The 21991-nt window shown below is 44.0% G+C and overlaps 1 protein-coding gene across 1 annotated transcript in view; it reads right to left on the bottom strand.

Moving 5' to 3' along the window:
- The window catches only part of LOC149280598 (oxysterol-binding protein 1-like), a 41183-nt gene extending 19794 nt beyond the window's left edge, over positions 1 to 21389 (bottom strand). The window contains exons 1-5 of the mRNA XM_089500355.1: positions 21088 to 21389; positions 11437 to 11645; positions 10957 to 11204; positions 590 to 782; positions 379 to 487 (exon numbers count right to left, since the gene is read on the bottom strand). Coding sequence (XP_089356481.1) covers positions 379 to 487; positions 590 to 782; positions 10957 to 11204; positions 11437 to 11645; positions 21088 to 21389 — 1061 coding nt within the window. The remainder of the gene's footprint in view (positions 1 to 378; positions 488 to 589; positions 783 to 10956; positions 11205 to 11436; positions 11646 to 21087) is intronic.
- Between the last annotated feature and the right edge of the window lie 602 nt (positions 21390 to 21991).

Here is a 21991-nt window from a genome sequence, read left to right as displayed (position 1 = left end):
GGCGTCCGCCGCCATACAAAGTATGGCGGATGTTGACGCCCCGTGGAGGGGCCAGAGATGGCCCCTTCGTTCCGATCGCGGCGTTGCTGAATGCCTCGAGGTCGAGGCATTCAGCAACGTTTTTTGGGTGCAGAAAGCGAAAACAGATTGCTTTCTGCACCCGTTTAAAGACGTGCCGGTCCTGGCACGTCAATTGTCGTAAAGCACATGCTTTTCCGTGTCGTGCCAGGACCGGCAATTGTCGTTAAGGGGTTAATATGTCTGAAATGCACTTGGCATCAGTACATCATGATATTTTAGGAATCTTGTTAAACAGAGTTTAAAATAATGTAATAAAAGTACAGATTTTGTAGTGTTGAAGTAATGGACCATACTCACTTGTGCCCAAGACCATCCTGTGAAGAGCCGCTTATGATTTCTGGGGCATCAAAAAACTCATTCTCATCATCTTCATCACTAAGGTCCCCTTTCCCTGTCCCGCAGAGGTCTAAAACAAAGAACGCAACCACCATTTTAGGTTTCATTTGAAAGCGTAAGAAATGCAATAGTAATATCAAATATTTTTTTTAGATACACTTTGGAACGTTACCTTTGGAGACCCCGGAACGGGTCTCTGCTGGCAGCACAGTAGCCCCACGGAACGCCCGCTCCAAGTGGTTGTGCTGCTTTGCCAGCTGCTCAAGTGTCTCTTCTAGACGAAGTCTCTGGTCTCTTTCATACTGCAATGCTCTCTGCCAGCGTTTACTATGACTCTCTGCAAGAGACATAAAGTCTCGACAAGCCTGAGAAAAGCAGTGAAAATGAGGTCAAAGCAATGAACAAATGAAAAACCGAGTAGACCAATGATTTCTATCCAGTGGGAGTTGGGGATCATTTCTAGGAGGACCTGTGAGCTTTGTGCAGCCCACAATGTTATGGGGATGCCCAAAATAATTTTAGTTGGGTGCATATAGACTCCCATAAAAGGACTACATAATACAGAGGAAAAAACGAAACGTATAGGAGATGCAACCAAATAAGAGATCAAATGTTTTACTTTACATAAACGCGAATGTGCTAGTCATTAATATGACATGATCCTTCTTTCACGCCTTTTGCTCTCTAATGGTCCCCTATTTCTTCACACTCTCACCCATTTGTCACACACAACATTATAAGGCAGTGACTTATCTCACCCAAATACTATGCTGCAGTCCCCCCCACCCCCATCCGGCAGTCCCTTTTTTCCCTGCACTAGACGGCAGCCCCTCAAACATCAAATAGACTGCCACATACACAGGGGTCGGCACCAACATTGCTTGAGGTAGACCGGGGTCTGCAGTGTACAATTTAACAGTGTTCTACAGACGTTCACAAACCTTGCCACAGACACTGGTAGATGAGGGGCAATAGGGGGCACAAACCTTAGCACGGAGACATGTCTACCCTTAACAACCCCTCCTAAGTTTTATTGGCAAGAATAGTCCTTGCACAATCCCACCCACCGGTGTCAAAGGAAAGGTTAAAAAAAAAAAAAAAGCTAAATCTGCTACAAAAAGGTATTAATTAGGGACTGTAGACAAGGACTCTGCATAACTAATTGCTTTATGGTGTATTATACTAGAGTATATTTTTTTTATATATATAGTTTTTCTTTTGTGTTGGAGTGAGTCACAACTCACAAGGGGAAAATATGGGGTATTTTGAATTGCCACATAACCTGAACCAAGACCCTAAGTGCTTCTCAACCCTCTCCTTAAGGCTCCAGGATTTAGGTATTATGCAGGTGAGTCTAAGGTGTTGCAAAATTAAAATACAAAAACACCTTAGACAGGTGAGTAATACCTAAATCCTGCATTGTTCAGTGTGCCTTGAGGAGAGAGTTGGGGAGCACTCTCCTAAGCAACTATAAATAATTAGATTGTGCCATGCAAATTTCAAAGCATGTGGAATATTTCTGTAATCAGGAGAGACACCTGAACAACTTTTGCTAGATTGTCCTGCCATAACACATAACATGTGCAAAAAATCCTAACCAACACAGAATTGTTGGTTAAAAAAAAATAAAAACGTAGGACATTGTTGAAACAACTAACCTCGGCAGTGACTGGTAGCCAAACAGCTGCAAGTGTCCAGAAGCGCTTAGTGGCACACCTTTGTATGCTTTACAGAATTTTATGAGGCTAAGCAGTACCAAATGAGACTAAGGGCGAATAAAACAAAATTTAAGAAGCAAGTTTCAATTTACATTTTTGCCTGTGCATTCCCTATGTGGAGTATCTATGTAATTTTGAAAATAGAGTTGAATAATTCTGGCTAGATTTTCCTGCCACAACACATAACCTGTGAAAAAAGGTCCAAGTGCTGGTGGAAAAAACCAAACACTATTGCTACAACCGACTAGTGGCCTAACACCTGCATGTCTAGTGTCTCAGGGTTGTAATTCTGTGGGTACTTTAATTTAGTTCTAAACCCAGGACTCTAAACGTAAAAAAACCCACCAGTTTCCTAACACCTTATAATAATATGTGCCATATAACTGCTTGAAAAGTACAGAAATTCTATATATAAGTGGCGTCGGCGGGGGGGGGGGGGGGGGCAGAGGGGGCCATGGCCCCCCTACATCTTGCTGTGCCCCCCCAATTGAAACACCATCTTTTTATTTTAATTTTACGCGGAAAAGAGAGAGACGCCTAGCGGTCGCTCATGAAAAAGTTCATAGCAACCGCTCAGCGCCCCTCCCTCCTCCGCGAGGCCTTTGTCTTGGTCTCAGTGTCGGCATTTCATGCTGAGCGCCAGAACATATCATATTCCGGCGCTCAGCATCCATCCATCATACCATCAGTGCTGAGTTTACATGTGATTTACAGTTGCTCTATACCTGCAATGCTGGGTTTGTGTTCTGTTGATCTATACCTGCAATGCTATGTTTCCATACATTATTTATGTATACCTGCAAATACAGGGTTTGTATATATTTTTGGTGTGGTAGCGGTTGTAGTGATTGCATGCTAGGGAGCGTGGAGCGTGGTCCAATTTTTGCAATATAAAATATATATACTTGGACAGGGGCTAGTAAATATACACACACACCATATTGGCTTGAATATAGGCAGCACCCTTAAAGTTTGGTGCTATTTTAAATCAAAAAATATTTTCAAAGAAAAAAAATACACATTAGTTGAATGATAAAACAGTATTTTATCTAATGAACAGTCATACATGTATTTTAAAATTTTTGGTATATATTATACAGTTTGTCAGCATATCTTATACACAAACAGAAAACCAATAGCCATTTTAAGGTCCCTCTTAATTCATAATGTAACTAAGTTATAATGTGCCCCAGATATGCTTTATAACCCCTGATATGCTTTATGCCCCCTAAAATGCCCACCTGCCCCTTGATATGCCACTCTGCTTCCTAGAAGAGCCACTCGACCCCACCCACCCCGACTTACCAATGCATCCCCAGACTCCCTGGTGTGTAGTGGGGCTGGCCGGTGGACGTCTGTGCGATGCACGCAGACAACCTCCGCTGCCGGCACTTCCGCCGGGGCTTCTATGACGGAGATAGACAGACAACCTCCGCTGCTGGCACTCCCGCCAGGTTGTCTACGTGCATCGCGCAGACGTCCACGGCTGCCGGAGAAGAGGAACCAGGTCCCCTGCAGCGCTACAGAGGATCTGGAGCCTAACCCTGTTGCTGCCTACCCACAGCAGGGAAAGGGAAAAAAAAAAAAAAAAAAAAAAAAAAAACACCCGCCAGGAACTACACGTCCCTACATGAACTGGGCATCCCTGTGCTAAACCTCGAATACAGGCCGCACTCCCCGCCCTCACTTTAGGTCTTTTAATATATATTCGGGCCAACACGGAATATTGGCAGCAGGGGATAATATTATAGAATAAAAACTGCCAGTTCAGCTATTTTTAAATCATATTTCAATCACAGTCCTAACTTCAAAGATATAAGTACATATTATGTAGTTAAAAATGCATGTCTAATGCTAACTGGATGTTAAAAACAAACAGAATAAAAAAACCTTGAGAAAAATGCACTTGTTTTTATTTCCTAACCTGCCCCCCCCAGTTATGCACATCTGAGCCCATGTTTGACACACTGCATCCCAGATATTCCTTACACCCCCCTATATGCCACTCTGCCCCACTCCAGATATGCCTTATACCCCCTATATGCCATAGTGCCCTCTGATATGCCACTCTGCCCCTAATATGCCTTATAACCGATATGCCATTCTGCCCCCTTCCAGATACGCTGTGACGGTTCCTAGAGTCACCCTACCCCTCCGCTATTGTTGCCCTGACTCCCAGAGGACTATTCCCAAAAGAGCGACCTGATCAGAGCACGGACAGGCTCCGAGGGCGTTCGTGAGACCGGGACTTATTTCTGGACTCGTCATCGCTAGCGGTCAGCAGACATTTCACTCACGTCGCTTTCCTTTTCTCCTACTGGGATCACTTACATATTTTTACCGTATCATTTTTAAATCCCCGGGACTCTATCCTGGAATTAGAGGAGGGCTGAGTACATCCCGAGACTTTGCTGGACTCTAGGACGTCGCTATTTTCACGGATTGTGCCCCTCAGTTAATGTTATCCAGTGACATGAAGATCTTTATTGTGTTATTAATAAAAATTTATTTTATTGCCTTATTTTGTAAGAGTTTGCACACTGCACACTAAAGTCTGGTAGATTATCTATTAGATTATGTGTGCTCCTTATCTCCCAGATTTAGGTGCGCCTGTATTCTTTGTATTGTCGCCCCCCTGTGGTGTCCCTTCCTATAAAAGGCGACACTGGTCCCATAATAAACAGATTCCTTTTGTTGAACCTAAAGACTAGTCTCGCCTGGTTATTTGTGTACTGGATGGCGATATCCCTTTACTTCGCTTGGGGATTTTGCCTACGGATTGCGGTGGATTATTGTCTTTAAGGGAGAAGTCGCTCTTGGCGGAGAGGGACAACCTGAGGTCCGTCACATATGCCACTCTGCCCCCCCCCCCCCCCAAATATGCCTTATACCTCCCGAAACGCCATAGTGCCGTCTGATATGCCTTATACCCCCAGATATGCCACTCTGCCCCCCCCCCACACTTACCCCCGTGCTCAAGACACTTAGGTGTCTAGCGGGGGAAGCCGGATGAACGTCTGCGCAATGCGCATAGACAGCCTCTGCTGCTGGCCTGCACGTTCGCTGGAGCTTCTATGACTAAGCACCGGAAGGTCATGTGATGCTCCACCATAGAAGCCCCAGTGAGAGTGCCGGCGGTAGCAGAGGTTGTTTGGCAGCCAGCGAACGTTGCGCAACGCACGTAGACAACCTCCGCCACTGCTGGCTGGTACTTCTGCCGGGGCTTCTATGGTGGAGCACCGGAAGGTCATGTCACGCTGGTGCTCCATCATAGAAACCCCAGCGGAAGTGGAGGGCAGTAGCGGAGGATGTCTGCGCAGGTTAAATCCCTGCTGGGGAACCCTCTACTTCATTGCGGACCCCTAAAGAGGAACCCCCAAACTGCTGTGCTGGGAACCCTAACAAGTGATGTAGGGGGTTTTCTCTGTGCTCAGAGTTCACTGGGGTCATAATTTAATAATTAAATGAAACGTGAAATATCCAAAAATAAGAATATGGGATAATTTGAAGTGGGGGCAGCTAAACTAACTTGGGGGATATGGCTAAACATAAAACAGTGTTTATTTGCTGCACTGAGCCTTTATTAAAGATTGTGGTGGCACAAAGGTTAAAAAGGCTGATCGTAGAATTAGTGTGTGGATAGTGTTAAAATACCACCATTTGCAATACCCTGAGGTATCTAGTTTTCCAAAATATATGGTTTGATGTGGTAAATTTAATTGGCCTGCTTTAACGATGTTCCAAATTGGACATTGAGCCCGATGACCAGATGCCAAAATGTCAAGTTGAAGAACTGAATTGTGCATGCCTCAAATGTGGCCTTTTAGCCAAACAACCCAACAATACTATTGGCGGTATCACTGTACTCAGGAGATGTTGATAAATTGAAATGGCCGACTTCAAGTATGTCACAAATATGGACATGGAGGTAGGATGGCCAGATTTGAAAAAGAATGGTTTTGAAATAGAAAAATGCTATTTATACTTATTGTCCTATTAACTTGCAAGAGAAAAAAAAACAGAAAAACTATAAAAACACTTCTAAAATCAGGACAAATATTAGCATGTTTTGTATGTTTTTTCATGAGCTTTGTAAAAAAAAAAAAGTTATATTTTTCAAGAGTTATGTTTTTCAATTTTTCACCATATTTTATTTTTTACAGTAATTGTTGGTTCTTGTACAAATAAAATATATAATTTGTCTGTGTACACTAAATGGGAGAGAGGAAAATTACAGCTAATCATGAGCACCGAACAAATGTTAAGAGCTGGGGGGGCCTTGCCAAGAAATGGCAGCTTGAGATCTGAGCTCCGCAGCTTACCCACTAGAATCTGCACCCATCCGACACTTGTACCCATCATGGCTAGACAAACGGCTTTCTCAGTGTCAGGAACCGCTTGAGACCCAAACCAGGCAATCGGGGCAGACGCTTTGCAAATACTTTCAGACTCCTGCTGTGCTTGGCCCGCAGCCACCCTCTCCAATCATGGCGCCTCCAATGGCTAGCTCTTCGGAAAAAGGCATCCCGCTCCCTTCCCACCAAGGCGGACTTTCAGCAACCTCATCTCTGAGGTGAAGCAAGCGCTCCACAAGGAGTTAGCGGCCTTACGTGCAGACATAGCGGGAGTGAGGCAGCACACTGCACAGCTAGAGGCCTCGCACGCATGCGTTATGCAACAGATGTCTGATCTTCGCCAGGCCACTACTTACTTGAATGGCCTGGCCACTGAACTTCTTCACTCGTTCGACAACCTCGAGAACTGAGGTTGGAGGAATAACGTGAGGGTCAGAGGCCTTAGAAAGCCTGGAAGATCTGCAGGCGTTACTACAACGGCTCTTCAATTCGATTCTGGCCCGCGACACCCCCATTCACCTGGACAGGGCGCACCAAGCTCTGCGGCCCCGTGGTAGACCAACTGACCCCCCCCCAGGGATGTTTGTTGTTTTCATGATTTTATCTTGAAGGAAGAGGTCATGGCCAAAACAAGGAGATCCTATACCTTTACCTTTGAAGAGCAAACGCTAGTGCTCTTTCAAGATCTATCCTCTATAACCCTCCGAAACAGACGGGTGCTGCGCCCACTTACATCGCTCGTATAAGAAAAGGGGGGTTCCCTTTCCAACTTATTGCACATAAGGGCTCCACATGTGTGTCTCGGAGATGTCTTCACACTATGTTGTGGATGGTTACTAAATTGTCTCATTATAAATGTTTCAGCTATGGATCTTATTTGTTCCTTGTTCTTGTTCTTTGTGCCGTTCTTCGTATTGTACTTCTGTGTTTTTTGTTTTTTTTCCTTTTAGCCCTACTGCTGTCATCTCGGTTGGGGTTTCCTTTCGGCACCCCCCAGCAGTTCGGGAATTTTCTGGGTGACTGGCTTCGGTTTTATCTCAAAGCTCATAGCCTTTGCCCATCCCGACCTTTGCTGCTGCGCGTCACCCACGTTCCTCTGCCCCCTCGGTCCAAGGTGACCCGCTGTTCTTTTGGAGACGTACCCTTTACTCCCCTTCTATATTTATTTTACCCCCTCTTTTTTTCCCTCTATTTCCACTCCCCCCCCTTTTTATTTTTTCTGCATCTTTCCTTCTCATATCGCTTAGCACTTTAAAATGCCTCGTTCAGCTACGCCCTTCAGGCCCTGGAACCTGGTGGTCTTGAGCCTCAATGTAAGGGGGCTTAATGTCCCAGAGAAGAGATCTAGGGTGCTTAGGTAGTTTCAGCTACCTAAATGCTCTACTGTTAGACACCTTTTTAATGCTGCTCTCTGTCCGATTCCCTTGTACCGGAGGTATACTAAGGCTCTTTCTCTCTGACATTGGGTTTCCCAGGTGGAGGAGGTGAGGGTTATGGAAGAGTTAGTTCACCTAGTTATTGTTAGTCTAACAATAGGATGGAGGCTTACACAGGGGTCTGTGTCCCCTCCTTTGCCTCTCTCCCTCCCCCTCTCTTCTCCCCCCACCGTTTGTGCGGTCTAATTTCTTTATCCCGGTCTCTCCTCTAGCCCACCTATCCCCCTTTTTTTTTCTTCTCTCTCCTCGCCAGTCTGGAAGATGAGGGTTGTGTGTCGAGGGGCCTTTTGCGGACTGCCGCAGGCGCTTAATGGTTCCGTGATTCTGTTTATTTTCACAACTTTTGCTGTATCTAATTTGACATTACATCTTTGCTGATTGTTCCTCAACTGCAAAGAAGTATCTGTACCTTTTTGTTGTTTGCTATATACTGTATTTGCATCTGGACTTATTTGTCACCTTGTTCCAATAAAATGTAATTTACCTAAATGTTAAGAGCCTCGGTCACAAAGGGTACAAAAAGAAAAAAACAGCCCAGTCCATAAGGGGTTAAAGAAGCAGTGTCTAGTTATGAGATGTTTCTAAATCGTTCTGTTCAATTTAGGCTCCCATATATGGAATACTGGGAATAGAGCATATGTAACAGTCCTCCTCTGCAAAAGTACCTTACAGCATGAATAAAATAACTATGCATATGCTGATAGCACCCAAGATTCAAAAGATCCTAGACAATGGAAGTCAGTATATATTCCTACCATTAATTCAAACCCCCAAGGTCCTGCTCTCCGAATTGTATAATTGTTGCAAAAGGGCATGTTCCAAGGCAACAGAAAATGTTAAATAAAAATGGTAGAAGGATGCACAATATTTTGTAACTGGGCTGTTTCTTTTGATAATGGTATTGCCTCCTTTTTACTCCTATATTTGCGAAGTGGGAGAGATAATTGTGGTGCATCTGTTCAACAACTTCAAGGTTACTAGACAGCATGTTGATTTGTTCCCGATTATGCTACCCAAGATTAACGAATGTACCCTTTATATATGACTATGTATTTTATAGCTCTGTGCACATGGGCGTAGGAACCGGGGGGGATAGATCCCCCCCAGTAACTCATGCGGGGGGGACCAATAATTAAGAAATCCCCCCCCAGAGCCAGGGCAACCGATCTTACGCGGTCCGCACCTCGAGCCCTGCTACTTACCTGTGGGAGGGTCTTCTGTACTGCACAGAGGAACCGGAACCCAGCAGAGTTCACGTGACATTACATCACATCCTCTGTGCAGTACCAGAGAACGCAGAGGGAGGCCGCGCCCTCTGCTGAAGTCTCTGAGCGGCATCGAGGAGCTGCAGTGCAGGTAAGGGGGTGGGGAGGGTGTTTGAATAAGTATGCCTGATTGAGGGAATGAATCTGTGAATGAATGAGTGTGTGTGTGATAGAATGGATGTGTAAGTGCTTTAACCTAGGCATGATTGGACTGTGATTGATGTTAGCAATCACACTCCTATCATGCCAAGTCAGCCAGTACATGCTGAAACATAGCTAGCTGCCCATCACTTACAGCCACCGTGTACCAGCATGTACTGGCTGACTTGGCATGATAGGAGTGTGATTGCTAACAGCCAGTGCATGCTGAAACCTAGCTAGCTGCCCCCCTTGTGTATTGATGCTGCCAGCAGTATGGGGTCTGCACATCACTTACAGCCACCCTTTACCAGCATGTACTGGCTGACTTGGCATGATAGGAGTGTGATTGCTAACAGCAATCACAGTCCCATCATGCCTAGGTTACAGCATTTACTGGTTGGATGTGTAAGTGCTGGAACCTAGGCATGATGGGACTGTGATTGCTGTTAGCAATCACACTCCTATCATGCCAAGTCAGTCAGTACATGCTGAAACATAGCTAGCTGCCCCCCTTGTGTATTGATGCTGCCAGCAGTATGGGGTCTGCACATCACTTACAGCCACCCTGTACCAGAATGTACTGGCTGCCTGGGTATGATAGGAGTGTGATTGCTGTTAGCAATCACACTCCTATCATGCCAAGTCATATTGCTAATTTTTTTGTCCAATTGTGGTGTGTTACCTACTTTTATTAAAAATTTGAGTTTTTATTATTATTTTTAAAGGTGGGGGGTCATTTTCGGTTTTGGCTAAGTGAACCGTGAATGTTTTGGTCCAGAATTTTCATTTTGGTGCATCCCTAGAATAAATAGAACTATTTCATTTTTAATTATCCTGAGTCCTGAAAACTTTCTAGGCCCAGAAATCAGTGAGAGGAAAAGTAAAGGTTTTGTGTTATTTACTTTATTTTAATCTGCATATTTTATTAAAGGCCATATTTTCTCACAGTGAAAAATGAGTGTGGCCCGCGCACGTATACAATTCTGATGAAGTGGCCCACTGCAGAAAAACCTTGGACACCCCTGGGGTAGACAGTGAGAAGGGGGGGTAGGGAGAGGGTAGCTAGTGAGAAGGGGGGGTAGGGAGAGGGTAGCTAGTGTGAAGGGGGTGGTAGGGAGAGGGTAGCTAGTGAGAAGGGGGCGATAGGGAGAGGGTAGCTAGTGAGAAGGGAGGGTAGGGAGAGGGTAGCTAGTGAGAAGGGAGGGTAGGGAGGGGTGTAGATAGTAAGAAAGTGTGAGAGGGGGTAGATAGTGTGAGAAAGTGGGGATCTGATGGGGGAAAATGCTGTCCCCCCAGATTTTTAGGGGTTCCTACGCCCATGTCTGTGCATTCTAATAGGAATAAAAGTAAAAAACGGGGCAGCCATGACCAGTTTTTCTCCCATAATTAATTTACTTTCTGGGTGGAAGTCTCCTGGCATAATCTAAGTGTTTGTACTTGTGTGCATTACGACACATTCATTGAGAGAATACATTCACACACTCCTAATGCACTCCCGGAACTGACATAACAGCTAGAAAGGGAAATGTTCTGGTTAAAAGGGGAGGAGCCAGGCACTTCTGTAGAAATTAAGAACCATTGGCACACTATAGAGAAGTCATGACTCTCTCACACATATACTCACATTTATCATTGCATTGGAGGTGATCCTGAAGAGTGTGGCTCTCTCATTTACTTGTTTGATCTTATCAGAGCTCTCTTGGGGAAGGCGCAGGCTCTCCAACTCACTCAGTGAGCGTTGTAGGGCAGTTCCATGCTTTGCTATTAAATCATTACATGTACCCAGATCTTCCACCTTTCCCGACAGGGCTCGTAATGTGCTGTGAACCTCAGCTTTATCGGTCTGAGTAGAGTCTTCATCCCCTGAATCATCTGAGTGGGGAAGGGGTTGGAAAACAGGAGAAGAAAGCAAACAAGGCTTTGAAAAAACAAAGTTAATGAAAAAAAAAACCAAAAAAAAAAAAAAACAACCACGGTTAAAAAAATAAAATCAGAAAATAGTGATATTACTGTATTGCTTTGCTAGTTACTTCACTTTCCAGGTACCACCAAGTTCATTATTTTAGAAACCTAAAGCCCAGATTGTTCATCTCCTCATGCCTACCTGACTCTGCCTGCATCTTGACTGCACGGGCCTTTGCAAGCTCCAAGGCGGTGATCCATCTTTGGCGCTCCACTTCTGAGCTGGCTTTTAGGTGATATGTTTGTGCACCCCCATTAGAGATCACAAAGTTACAGGAGTCCTCTACAGAAATGTTGGCTGTAGCAAGGTTTATTGTTCCACGGCAGGTGTGACGCATCTCAGCCTTTGACCTGTGAGAAACATATAAAACAACAACAACAACAACACATTAGGCCGCAGGTTCTGAAGCTTTGTGTGACCTGCAACCAATTTGCATGGTCTTCCAAGAAAAATATACCCTGTGATAATTACAGGCAGAATATATACACAAATAATAATGACACCTATTACGTAGTGAGGTATCGCATGCTGTCATTTTTATCATCCTGGGAACCATCTTGAAACATCAAGGTGACCACTTTTGGTCATGCACTACAGCTTACTTACAGCTACATTACCATATCCCAGATTACCCTTTGACCTTCCCTTATTTTTATTATATTATTACCTCTTAAAAGCTCAAGGTCAATGTCAGCTCTTATTCCTATTGGCTCTGCAGAGGCAACAATTCTTTAAGAACATGTAGAATAGGATGGTGCTATAAAATCAGTAATCTCAATGGGTGCAGCCATGGCACCACCACATGCCAATGCTTATATATTTGTATATGAGAAAACTTGGTTATTGCAACAGTTCAAACAAATTTATTCACATGTCGTTTTGTGGACAACATTTTAATTCTGTGGACAGCAGACTTGACAACTTTACTGTATGGATAAACTCACAAGATTTACCTGTCAAATCAATGTTGCCATGTAAGACACTTTCTAGATGATGAACTCAAAATGGACAAGGAGAGGGAATTCCCAGGTACTATAGAATTAGCAAGAGAGGCATGGGATAACAGCTTGTTGGAAAACAGGTATAAGACCCAGTAGAACTAACAAACTTGCAAGCTACTGCCAAAGTTAGACTCAAGAACAGAAAATAGTTGTAGCCAAGTTCCATACACCTTCTCAATATATCCAGAAGTGTGTTAAACATAAAAGTGCTAACATCTAATAAGTCCTTAACAGGTATTTTTAAATATACACGGGTAAATAATCTAAGGGATTCATTAGTTCTATCAGACCCAGTTACAGTCGGCCACACATTTCACACATTCCCAAAACGGGCGAGAAATACATAATACAACATAGAATTACTTGAAACACGGAATATGTTGCATACAAGATTATGTGCCCTTGCGGACAAAACTAACCCTTCGCGAAAGAAAAAGTGTTCACTGATTCTCTATTAGAACAGGATATAGAGAGTTCAGAATACTGACAAATTGTCACTAACCATTTTCTATTATTCAAGCAACAACTTCCTTCATTAAGGTTCATGGCCTTAGACATTTCACGGTTACCCAGAGGAGGTAACCGAGGAGGGAAATTAATTCAGCAAGAGACATGTTGGATTAGAACTTTTTTTTACCCAAGGAGGGAAATTTCCTCTCTAATGGAGAAACAGGATTTGGACAGAAGAATATTTAGGGAGGAAGCAACTTTGGACGAAAGTCTGGTATGGTTCTTAAAACCACCTTGTCTTGATGGAAAATAATACAAGGTGGTTTACATCACAAGGCCTGTAGTTCTCCCACTCTTTTGGCTGAAGTTATGACAACTAAAAGCGATGTCTTCTGAGATAGCCTTAGTAAGGAGCAAAAACAGTTAAAAAGTTGGTCCACAAAGCTTATCCAGAACCAGGTGAGGTCCCAAGGAGGAAGAGATCATCGGAAATTTGGATACAGATTTCCAATAGCTTGACATATCTCCAAACCAATGGTTCTTGAGCCAAAGAAGTGTCTGCAATAGAACCAATAGCAGAAACGTGGACTTTTAAGTGTTGACAGTCTGAGACCTACTTGATATCAAAATACAATAGCAGAGAGCACTCAATTCACCCAAACACAGCACTATACTGCTTCCGGGATAATCACTTATCTTTAAGCCCATAACAACCAATGAAGTGCCAAGCACGGTTTGTTAAGTGACAGATTTCTGGTGACATACATGGCACGTCATTGGTCATTAAGGGGTTAATGCCGTCGTGGCTTAAACAAGCGTAAAAAGCGATTTACACACGCTTTCTTTGCTTAAACAGTGTTGCTGTAAAGCCTCAATGATGAGGCATTCAGCAACACAGAGATCGGCATCAGGGGCCCTGTGTTGCTCCTCCCCGGGGTGTCATGTCAATAGTAAGAACTCTGGCTCCCTCGCAGGTTGACTACAGGTACCGCATTTAAGTATGCAAGTCAATGGAGCCCAGCGAATAGTAAAATATTAAATAAAACAAAAAAATAGCTAAAAAAATATTAAAATGTTATGCAGTGATGTTACCATGGAACTATCCATGTAAAAAATAAAAAAAAATAAGTTAAAAAATATAAAATAAAAGTTAAACACAAAAAATACCACCACAAACTGAGAAAAATGGTGGTAAAATTAGTGCATGGGAAGGGTTAAAATTCCACCATTTGAAATGTCCCAGGGTTTTCAGACATATGGTTTGGTGGGGTAAATTGAAATGACCAGCTTTAAGTATGTCCCAAAGACATGGTGGGAGAAGGACCATATGTCAAAGTTCAAAGTCAAAAACGTGCACTTCCCAAATGTGGCATTTTACCTCCCAAACAACCCAACAAACCCATGCATGGGTGGTATCACTGTAAAAGGAGATGTTGCTGAACACATTTTGGGGTGTCGTGTGACAGTCACATATACCAGGAGCTGTAAATTCATACAAAATTTACAACGTCTACATGCCTGAAGGCATTAAGTTGCTGCTATGTGATTGGCTGATTAGCTATTTGTGTTAAGCAATTGAACAGGTATACCTAATAAAGTGGCCAGTAAGTGTATATACATACAGATACACGCACGCACATACATACATATGCTACCGTTCAAATGTTTGGGGCTACTTTAGTTGTTTTCATGGTAAACAGCTAAATTTATATCATAATTGCAATTGATGGTTGCTGAAAACGGCCTCTGAATACGCCGAAAAGAGTTTGATGTCAAAAGTAATACAAAAAAAAATAATTACCGTCAGTGGGGTGCTAGGCTTGATGCTTTGGCCCTTGACCAGCTGAGAGACACTGGGCACCATAAATATTGTTTGTACTGCCTCCTAAGCTTTTTTAACCCCTTAATGACAAGACTGTTTCTTACTCATAGTACATCTTTGAAGCCGGCCAATGAAGTTTATCCCATCAAACCATATATTTTTAAAAACTAGACACCCCAAGGTATTTTAAATGTGAGTATTTTAACCCTTTCCATGCCCTAATTCTACCAGTCTTTGCCAAACTTTATGGTAGTAAAAAATTTTTCACACACGTTGTACTCCAGGTATAAATTCACCACTCCTAGCATATGTCACAGCCAAACACCCCCTATATGCGTTAACACACATCTCCTGAGCGCAGTGATACCCCACATGCATGCGCTTGTTACATTGTTCAGGGACTAACAAGGCCCTTTTGAGAGGTGTGCATTTTTCAAATTGGAATTTTGACGTAAAAAATTCCGCCCACATATCCTATTTCGGTATCTTTGAAGCCGGCCAATACAATTTACCCCATCAAACCAAATATTTTTGAAAACTAGACACCCCAAGGCATTTCAAAAGCTGTTATTTTAACCCTTACCACCAGCCTTTATGGTAGTAAATCTTACCATAATATGTGTTCAGCAACATCTCCTGAGCGCAGTGATACCCCACATACATGGGTTTGTTGGGTTATTTGGGAGGTAAATGTGTGAGGTGTGTATTTTTTGCCATTTAGAGATCTCGTCACTCTATTCCCATGTCCCATTTTTGGGACATCTTTGAAGCCGGCCAATTCAATTTACCCCATCAAATCACACATTTTTTTTTTTTTTAAACTAGGCACCCTATGGGCATTTATAATGCCAATATTTAAACTCTTTCCATGCTGGAATTTCTGTGAAGATATAAAATTGTAGTACTTGCTCTGGAGCTTTCCTCCCCGGATCCTCACTTGTGAGGCTTCCGTGGCCGCTGCAAAGTGAAAACGCAGCAATTGCGGCGATGAGGCTGTCCAACATGTACGGGCTTTGTCGTTAAGGGGTTAAATCAGGCATCCGCCGCCATATTGTATCCGGTGGGCATTGACATTCCAGTGACAGGCCACACTGTACCCTTGCTGCAGATTTCGGTGTTGCTGAATGCACAGTGCACATCATTGGTCGTTAAGGGGTTAAAAAGCTCTGTCATATGAATAAAGTGTGTGTTTTCCCTGCTTCTGGACAGTGTATTTTGCTTTGCGGTATGGAGATTTTTCCCAGGAGGAGCATATTTACTGGTAAGAGGAAGGGTGGCAGCGACGTCCAGGGATGAAGGGGATTTGGCCCCAAATGTATTATGCAGCATAGCAATGACCCTAAAACATACAGCCAAAGTCATGTCTATTATTCTTACTTTACAGCATTTTTCAAACCTGCCAAAAAAGTTTTGCAGTTTATATATGTAGGCCCCCTAGTCTACGCTGTCCCCAATTCCCTCTATCCACCAAAACTACCTCTGAAAAATACCCCTCGTCTTACATCCAACAGAGGTCTGACTACAAGACTAAGATTCAGATCCCCCCCAGCGCTGCAGACGATCTGGTTCCTCCTCTCTGGCAGCCAGTGGAAGTCTGCACATCACCCTCCGCTGCCGGCACTTCCTCTAGGGCTTCTATGACCTAGCGCCGGCGTGACACGACCTTCCGGTGCTCCGCTATGGAAGCCCCAGCTAAAGTTTCAGGTAGCTGCGGAGACGTTCACCGGCTGCCCCCACTGAACACCAGGGAGTCTGAAGCACAGGAGACAAATACCTTGAGTAAGTCGAGGGGGGGGGTGGAATTTATAGTATATTGCAGAGTATGTGGGTGATACCTTTTTTATAGGACTAACACAATATTTAAAAGACAAGCTTTCGAGAGTTATCCTTTCTTCATCAGGTCTGAAGCAATACTGATCAACATTACAGAGGTTACAACTTAACCCCTTCAGTCCCCTATGGAGGTACTGTTACGTCCAAAAAACGCATCCCAAGAATCCCCTTTGGATGTACCGGTACGTCCTGCCCATCTTGCAGCAGCCTGCACTCCCCCCTGACAGCAGAAGCCAGCATCGCCAGCTTTCTGCTGTCCGATCTGATGTAATGGCTTCCGGCATGAAAGCCGGAAAGCTATTACATTTTTAAATGCCTGATCTGGCATTCCCTTCCGGGTTGCGTCACTGCTAATGTCACCCGGAAGTTAATCGGAGGACAGGATATCCCCTGCAGGGGATATATCTCTATGCAAGTCTGTGGGGACAGTGTGATCGGTGCAGGGGGATCCCATGCTGAAAAAAGAAACTGAGGAAAAAAAAAAAAATACAATAATTGAAAAAAAACAAAGTGATCTAAGTGATGTCATTAACAACATGTTCAGGAGTTCCCTAAGAGGACCTCTAACAATTTAAAAAAAAAAAAAATACCAAAAAAAAAAACCAAACTAACTTCCATCCCATTTCCCTAGCACAACATCTACCCAGTATAACACTCCGGCCCCGTTCACAACCCCCCAAACCTGTTAAGCCATGAGCATAAAAATTCTACAAAAAATTTACACATTATAGTATGTTTCCTATAAGTGCTGGGAAAGTATCTATAAATAATCTATATAAATTAGGTATTTCTGAAATCAGAATGTATGCGGTTTCTGCTCTTCCACCATATGCAATTGCTTTATTAACGTAAGTCTCTGTGTTTGGATGTTTTATTCCTTGGATGTGAATAGTTACATAGGTCATTTTTCAACTTTATGTACTAAGTCCATAAAGCTCAACCCTTCTACTTAACCTTCCTACTCTTGATCCAAAATAAGGCAAAAAAACCCCTTAAATTAAGCTACAGGTGATTGGCTGGTTGTTGTATACAAAGCCTGCTTGGATTGGGTGGGTCAGCTCTCCCTAACATATGCCTGTCCACACACACGTATAGACATACATTGCCCTCACACACCCCTTCCTTTACACATATATACATGTACACACACCAGCTTACAAACACACATATACACATACACTGCCCTTACACACACACATATATCTATACACATACTAACATACACCTGTCCATACACACATTTATACACTGCCCTCACCACACACCCCTGCCTTTACACACACTGCCACTCTGTGTGTGTCCCCCAAGATATGCCGCCACTCTGTGTCCCTCCCCAAGATATGCTGCCACTCTGTGTCCCCCCCCCCCCTCCCTAGACTTACCAGTTTAGACTCCCGGAGTCCCGGATGTCTTGCGGGGACGGCAGGGGACATCTATATCTACGGTATATCGTTCTGCACTGGTAAGATGGATTGTTAAAGCTTACCGCGCAGACGTTCACCGGCGAGCGTAAACACCTACACTGCCAGCACGATGTGCTTTAACAATCTCCCTTGCCGGGACTCCCCCCGTGGGAATTCCCAGCAAGGGAGATTGTTAGAGCACACCGAGCAGAGGTGCCGGCAGCGGGGGTTTACGCTCATTGCCGCTGCCCGCGAACGTCTGCGCGATGCGCTTAGACAACCTCCCGTGCCAGCACTCCCCCCGTGGAAAGTGCCGGCAGGGGAGGCTGTCTGAGCATATTGTAGAGTAGGATGCAGGTCCCCTGCACCGCTGCGGGGGATCTGTATCCTAACCCTGCCAGACCTCGAGCTCCCTAATGTTGGGCTAGTTAGAGGGAGGTCGTGATCTCAGAGAAGCTGCCTCACCTGGGCCGGTCTTCAGGGCCGCACCGAGGTAGGTGCAAGATCGTGATCTCCCCAACTAGCCCTGATCAGCGGGCGCCCGATGAGCAGGGCTGGTTGGGGAGATCACGATCTTGCACCTACCTCGGCGCGGCCCTGAAGACCGGCCCAGGTGAGGCAGCTTCTCTGCTCGCCCCTCCCCTTGAGATTTGTGATTCTCCAGTCTGACTCGGTAAGTAAGTATACCCGGCGTATAAGACGACCCCCAACTTTTGAGAAGATTTTCTCGGGTTAAAAAGTCTTATACGCCGGAATATACGGTACTTTGAATTCTGCCATCAGGGGGGAAAACTCCTTCTTGACTCCAAAAGGCAATCAGATTTCTCCTTGAATCAAGAAGATCTAAAATAATAATACTATTTATGGTCCTGTATGTCATGCCTTTCTAAAAAATACCCAGATCCCTTTAGAAGGCATCTAATAGAATCCCTTCCTTTGTCATCTATGAGATCCCTGCTCTGCCAGTCTCAGAGGGTGACCTCTTGTTCTTTGTACATTTCAGTTAATGAACAGGTCTTTATATTTGAACGGCTCTTTATGAACAGCTCTTTATATTTGCCCTGCATATATTCGTATAATGTTATCATATCCCCTCTAAGACGCCATTTTTCTAGTTTACATAGTTTTAACTTTTTTTAGTCTCTCTTCATAGCTAGTATCTCCCAATCCCCTTATTCATTTTGTAGTCCTCCTTTGCACTTTTTCTAGTTCCCTTGTGTCCTTTTGAAGGACTGGTGCCCAGAACTGTACCGCATTATCAAGGTGAGGTCTTACCATTGACTCCTCCAGTGAATCAATACATCGTTTTATGCATGCCAAAACCTTACTGGCCCTTGCAGCTGCTTGCTGGCATTGTGCACTGTTGCCAAGTCTGTTGTCTACCATTATTCTTAAATCCTGTATTTATCTATGTTGAACCTCATCTGCCACTTGCACGCCCAGTCCCAAACTCTGTCTAAATCTTCCTAAAAAGAAGAAACATTCAGATTAGTCTGAATTACCCTGCCAAATTTTGTGCCATGAGCAAAAACTGTGACATGGCTCTCAATGCAGCTTGGGAGATCATTTATAAACACATAAAAAAAAAAGAGGACCCAGGACAGACCCTTGAGGCACTCCACTTAATACCTGCGTACAGTCTGAGAAACATCCATTTACGACAACTCTCTGCATTCTATCTTTTAGCCAATTTTCGATCCGAATCGTGACATTTGCCCCTAAGGCTATTTCCATACCTGAGAACTTCTCGGCTCCGGCTACCAGGAGCCTTCCCTTGCGGGACGTGGCCAGGTCTGCACACTGATGCCAGCGGGAAACACCCCCATTTCAAGGAAAAAATGGGTGGGGAGAGGGGCGTGTCAAGACCTCGCTCCCGCAACCGGGAGGATTCGGGTCTTGACCCGGAGAACCAGGGGAAGCAGCAGCACTCACCCGGCAATCTCCGGGTCAAACCCAGAGAGTTCCCAGGTATGGCCATTTCTGTTAATTTGTAGAGTAACCTTCTATGTGGAACCGTATCAAACGTCTTAGAAAAGTCCAGATAAATCACATCTACAGCCACACCCAGATCTATATTTTTATAGACGCCAACACAGACATTATACACAACGAACTTTAGAGAAAGGCCTTGACGGTTCGTAAAAACATTTTTAATGGGAGTGGTTTCCTGCACTGACTGGCTGCTTCAGCCAATCAGTAGCGAGTATTGCTGTACCACAGAGAAAACATGGTAACCTGTAAGCATTAGAACCTGTATTGTCAAAACAAAGTGATTTTAATCAAATTCCTCGGCATTTAAGCTTACTCAGTAGCCACTAGCAACTAGGTTAACCAGTAAAAACAAAGTATTTTTGATATACATTTAAAAGACAAATAACTTTAGCGCAATTAAAACATGAAATTCTTGGTCAAAAGGATTATATCCCACATTCTTTAAAAGGCAGACTTCAACTCACTAATAACGTATCACATATTCCTTAACCTAAAGTTTTTAAGACCACGCACAACGGAAGACAGTCAACCAAATAATACATGAAAGTATTTATATGTATTTTACCTAAGCGTTTATTAAACGCACACTGAAAGTCAAGATGATACTGGAAGTTTACCTTAACATGCATCAGTATGCTTTTTAAAAAGTCGTCCAAATAGAGATCATTATATAACACTTGACCAAGTAGACTAACAACAAACTAGGATCTGGATCAGCAGTGTCTCAATGAAACCCCTACTTAATGGGGGAACTCGCACTTTTTCTGCCACTAGGTGTCTCATTTGTGTTGTCCGTAGGGTATTTAGCAATGTGTGCTAGTTAGGTTAGTAGGAAAGCTTGCTTAATGGTTTGCCTATGTGTTAATTCCTGTTTTCCCAGTGTGATTTGCCTTTCCTAGACAGACCTTGTACGTTAAGAGGTGGTATTAGCCTGATACAATATCAGAAGCGCGGCACACAAAGCATCAAAGCAAACAAAGGTGAATTTTGCTACTTTTTCAAGCAATACGTGGCTTGTATCAAGGGCAGTTGACACCATTTGTAACAAAGTCGTATGATGAAATAACTGTACACTGCGCCGCCTCTCCGAGAGGCTTCTAAGTCACAACGTCTACCTTCTAAAATAGCAGTCTCATGGGTAATTAAGTAATCTTATGGAACATAGAAGCACCTTATAAAATTGCTATTCATGAGACTTACATATTCCTTACAATGATAAGACAATAACAAAATTATATAGGTATGCTAGGAGTTGCTCTTTAACATACAAAAGACCAAATTGGATATTTACCGGTAGTAAGACAGCAGCCCATTACTCAGTACAAACCAGCGCCTCTGGTACCCCTTGATGTAATTGGTCCATTTGAACAGCCATCCCTCCCTAGCCGAACCGGAGGCTGACCCTGAGGAACTGCTGGAACCCTCTCTTGGGGGTGCTGGCCCAGTGGCAGGTGGAGGAGGGGGTGGCGGGAGTGGTGGACAGGTGGAGGGGGGTCCGGGAGGTGGAGGGGGTGATAGGGATGGTGACACCGAACCGGAACCGGAACCCGGAGTGGGACCGGAAACAGAGGCACCCGCACGCGCCTCCGCCATGTAGGGAGACACCGAGGCTGACAAGCCAGAACCGGGACACCGGAACAAGAAAATACGTCATGCAAAAAGAGGGTGTGGGTTTTAGAGGCGGAGCAACCGTGATAGGATAAGGAAATCTTGCAGACATTTTTATTGTGGGCATCTGATAGGGAGGTACTTAGTTTGCCTATTAGTGCTGATCATTAGTGGCTTAGTGTTGTAAACTTCAGCGCTATGGTTTATGTTCTGCAAAGCATATTATAATATAATACAACTAAAGCAAGCCGTTATTTATCTAGTGAGAGCAAAATGTGTTCACGTATACCGGAACACGCGTGCATAGACGTAATATCGTGCCCAAGTATAAGATGGCCGCCATGATTTTCATGACCGATCATTGAGAAGGTCCAGGACTCGCGAGAATGCTGTACGCGCATAACTTTACCCAATCTGAGGCTGCACTGAAGGGGCGTGAGCGCTGTCAAACATTGATACCAGGTTAATTGTGTGACACCGGCAGACGTGGCCAGCGGAAGTGGGCAATGTTGATGTTCGATAGAGTTACTTGTAGGGTATTAGAAGGGTTGCGACTAGTTCCTATCCAGTAAAAGGACCATGACCTT

The sequence above is a fragment of the Sceloporus occidentalis genome, unplaced genomic scaffold (genome assembly GCF_023333645.1).
Source record: "Sceloporus occidentalis isolate IW3139 unplaced genomic scaffold, rSceOcc1.0.p SCAF_152, whole genome shotgun sequence".
In the NCBI taxonomy this organism is placed as follows: domain Eukaryota; kingdom Metazoa; phylum Chordata; class Lepidosauria; order Squamata; family Phrynosomatidae; genus Sceloporus; species Sceloporus occidentalis.
The sequence above is the reverse complement of the archived record's forward strand: the minus strand, read 5'-3'. Positions and strand labels throughout refer to the sequence as shown.